At 42.7% G+C, this 4,278-nt stretch overlaps 1 protein-coding gene across 1 annotated transcript; it reads left to right on the top strand.

Annotated features, from left to right (window-relative positions):
- Nucleotides 1–761: 761 nt before the first annotated feature.
- Nucleotides 762–3,594, top strand: SARC_07408 (hypothetical protein). The gene has a single exon (XM_014298657.1). It carries the CDS (start codon nucleotides 841–843, stop codon nucleotides 3,448–3,450), a length of 2,610 nt encoding a protein of 869 aa, XP_014154132.1. The 5' UTR covers nucleotides 762–840; the 3' UTR covers nucleotides 3,451–3,594.
- Nucleotides 3,595–4,278: the final 684 nt, after the last annotated feature.

Below are 4,278 nucleotides of genomic sequence, written 5' to 3'. Positions count from 1 at the left end.
TCTACTTATATATCTACTACTAGAGTAGGATATAGTCTATAGTCTTTAGGTCGCATTGTCGCAAGACACAAGTTCACATACTTTTGTGGTTTAGTCATCTATAGGTCTTCTTAAAAACAGTTTAGATTCTTTATTTGAACAAAAGCTGATGCCTGATGGATACTATTTTACTGTAATACATAAATATATGGAAAGTTAGAAACTTGTTGTGAAAAGAACCAGCTAGTCAGCTGCATACCGCCTATAGCTCAGCCTACAGACAAGTGCTATGTACAACGATCATCTTTTTTAAACTAAATACAATAATTAGTCATAAAAACAAAAAAGATAACGTCTGTACGTTAGATTGTTTTTAATTGTTAGTAGAATAAACAAATATAATATGTAGAAAGCATGCGAGGTGATGAGAGCATTTGCACAACGTTTAAAAAAGAACAGGTCTGAATATTTATTCTACTACAAAATGGTTGGAAACCAATAGTAAAACTGAAATACACAGCAAAGAATAAACTCTTCACTTCTTATGTGCGATCGCACAACACTCTGAACCTGTGACAAGGACAGAAAACTAATTTAAACACCTCTTTGCACTATTTTACTACTCTAGGAGAGAGTAGAGTGAGAGAGAGAGAGAGAGAGAGAGCAATCGAGATGAAGCCATGCGATACTCAGACTCAGACGCTCAGACAGGGACTAAAAAAGAAAGTGATATGCACCAAATGCGAGTCTGAAATAAAATTGTGCAATCAGATATGGATTGGCTCGTCCTATATAAGCCAGTGCAATTTTGTATGTAAATTTCAAAACTATTGTATTACAACCAACTTGATTCCTAACACGATGAGAGTCCACAAAATGGTAACTATGGTAGCTCTTGCTGCCATTGCGATGGCGCAAAACCCTGCGGGGTTGACCGATGTTGCAATTGACGCACCAGACAGTGTAATTGACACAGAAAAAAGTGTAATTGACACACTAGATAGTATAATTGACACACCAGTCCTTGTAATTGACACACCAGAAGCTTCAGTTTCACCTGAAGTGATTGCCGTTACACCAACGGCATTAAATATAGAGGTACCTGTTGCTACACCATCGGCTTCGATTTCGGAGATACCTGTTGTGACACCGTTAGCCGTGACACCGTCACCTTTCGCTACAGCATCTTCTTCCGAAGTTTCTGTCGCGACAATGCTGCCTGTTGCTACAGCAAGTGCATCTCTTTCAGATGTACCTGTCACTGTTACACCCACAGCATCGTCTTCGGAAGTACCTGAGGCCACACCCACAGCATCGTCTTCGGAAGTACCTGAGGCTACACCCACAGCATCAACTTCGGAAGTACCTGAGGCTACACCCACAGCATCAACTTCGGAAGTACCTGAGGCTACACCCACAGCATCATTTTCGGAAGTACCTGAGGCTACACCCACAGCATCGTCTTCGGAAGTACCCGAGCTTACACCAACGGCATCGTCGTCAGATGTACCTGTCGCTACAATGACAGCATCTCCTTCTCCTTCTGCCAGCGAGTCAATGAGGCCAGTAGTCACTTTTACGCCCTCTGCAACAGCCACACAAACAGCATCTTCTTCTCCGTCAGCGAGCGAGACAGCATCTCCTTCTCCGTCAGCGAGCGAGACATCAAGGCCAGTCGTATCAATCACACCATCCGCCTCTCCTAGCACATCCATGAAAGCTGTTGTCACGCCCACCTCAACTGTCCCCGACAGTGACTACATCACTTGTGCGATTAAGAATATCGAAAGTCCCTTAGGCTGTGATGAGCTTCAGGACGACGAGTCGTGCTGCCGATACAGTTGGAGCTGCGGAGGTCTACACAAGTGTACTTCTTCCTACTGTTGCACGGAGACCACCCCCACACCAACTCCCCATCCTTCACCTTCAACCACGCCAAGTTACGAGCCGGTCGATAACTATATCAACTGTGCTGTGAAGAAGTCTGAAGGTGGCTTCAAATGCAGCAGTAGTGAAGAGGTTGACAAAACAAAGGAGTGCTGTCGTTGGTCTGACAAGTGTGCCGATTTGAGTCACTGTACCGAGAGTTACTGTTGCACTGACAGTGGTTCTTATCCCGATCCATCGCCTTCTGCCAAACCACAAGACTACACCGTCAAATGCCAGGAGAAACACGGAGTCTCTTGTTCCGTGGGCTACGAGCTAGACGACGACAAGAAGTGCTGCGAGTACCCCGGCGCATGCGGAGATCTTAAAAGTTGTAAATCAGACTACTGCTGTACCGAATCCGGCTCATTACCACCAGTCGACACCGAGGGAGCCTGTGATTGTGATGGGGCAGTACTCGACAAGGTATGCTACTCGTCGATTGAGAAAGCCATTACAGCTGCATCAGATGGTGACACTATCTTTGTTGGTGGTGATATCGAGGTAGACGCGCCTATTCAATTTACAAAGAGTCTGTCCTTCAGCGGTGTGCTTTGTGATGACGAGCGGGCTCAGATTATCGCCACTTTCGATGAGGTTGATGGAGCTATCTTCGAGGCTGTGAATGAGGATGAACAGGAAGTGAACTTCCTATACTTGGCTATCACCAGCAAGGGTGACAACTCAGCTGCAGCATTCCACTCTCTTGGTAGTGTCACTGACGCACCTGACCAGAAAGTGACCATGAACTTGACTAACGTGTGGATCCATGATATGTACAGTCAAAGACCTGGTGTAGGAATTTTCATCGGATCCACCAAGGGACTTACGGTTGACGACAACTGTTATTTCTACAGCTTGAACATGAGCACATCTGAGATGGAAATGTATGCAGGTGGAGCTGCTATTGCCGTTGTCTATCTACCCGAGGGCAGTGAGATCCGCATCGCTGGCTCGTTTAAGAACAACAGTGCATTCTATCCCGATGCATCATTGCACAGCGGAGGTGGTGCCATTTACCTGGACTACATGGAGGGAGATGTAAAGTTCACAGCTGCCTTCGAGAACAACTCCGCCAACCAAGGTGGCGCCGTTAATGTACAGGGAGTGCTTGGTACTCTCATTGTGGATGGTTACTACTCTGAGAATCACGCCATCGATGATGGATACGGTTCACGAGCTGGTGCATTTCGTGTGCTTGAGATCGAGGCCTCAGGCACTGCTATCTTCAACGGCTCCTTCATTGGCAATACTGCTCAGGGACGTGGAGGCGCCATCGCCACTAACATACATACTTCGGGTGGCAAGATGTACTTGGATGGTATCTTCCAGAACAACGTAGCTTCCACTGTCGGTGGAGTGTGGAGCATGTGGTCTAACACGCAGTTGGAGGGTATGGTCCAGCTCGATGCCGACAGTATCTTCGAAGGTAACCTAGCTGCGTATGATGACTCCAAATCTGGTATCTACAATATCGCTCAAGATGGTGACACAGATAAGCTTGCCGAAGACGAGTGGTTCGGCCGCGCTATCACCATTAATTAGATGCTCGAAAACAATTTAGTACGCTACCCGTATGTCTGATACAGTATGGAGTCTAGTAAGAGCTATCTAGAGTGATGTTATCAGGAAACAATAAATCGGAGTACAAGCTCTATTTCAATTGTAGAGGTATTCTTCCATAGCGAGTGTTGTGTTCTTCATGCATGCGATATATCATGCATTTAACATAGTCATATGTGTATCTATTTATTAAATGTAAAAAGGTAATTCCTTTGTAAATACTATCGCTAACGCCGTAACGTATGTGTCTACGAACAATTAAATATAAATACATATATATATATACATATAGCATGGATATAGATATATAAATACATATACTTATATATATATATTATAATATATACATAAACATATGTATATGAACTGGAGATAAATGTCGCACTAGATGTACATTCTGGTAAAACAAAAGGCCAGTATATATATATATATATATAGATGCATATAATAAATGCATACATACATATACGTACGCACACGCACAAAATCACTCCTTCTCACACAAACATAGACACAAGGCATGCATACACATACAATTGTATATATGTATATATATATATATATACTTATACATACACACAAATATATACACACACACACACATATATATATAAGTATATATAAACCTATATATATATGGACTTCCAGATATACATCTATATATATATGGACTTCCATATATACATCTATATATATATGGACTTCCATATATACATCTATATATATATACATATATAGGTAGATATACATTGTGTGAAAAAATGTATACTAATACATGTGTATACACATAAAGGTATATGTATGTAAATG

Source organism: Sphaeroforma arctica (genome assembly GCF_001186125.1).
Source record: "Sphaeroforma arctica JP610 unplaced genomic scaffold supercont1.585, whole genome shotgun sequence".
Taxonomy (NCBI): domain Eukaryota; class Ichthyosporea; order Ichthyophonida; genus Sphaeroforma; species Sphaeroforma arctica.
This window is presented reverse-complemented; position numbering and strand designations above follow the sequence as displayed.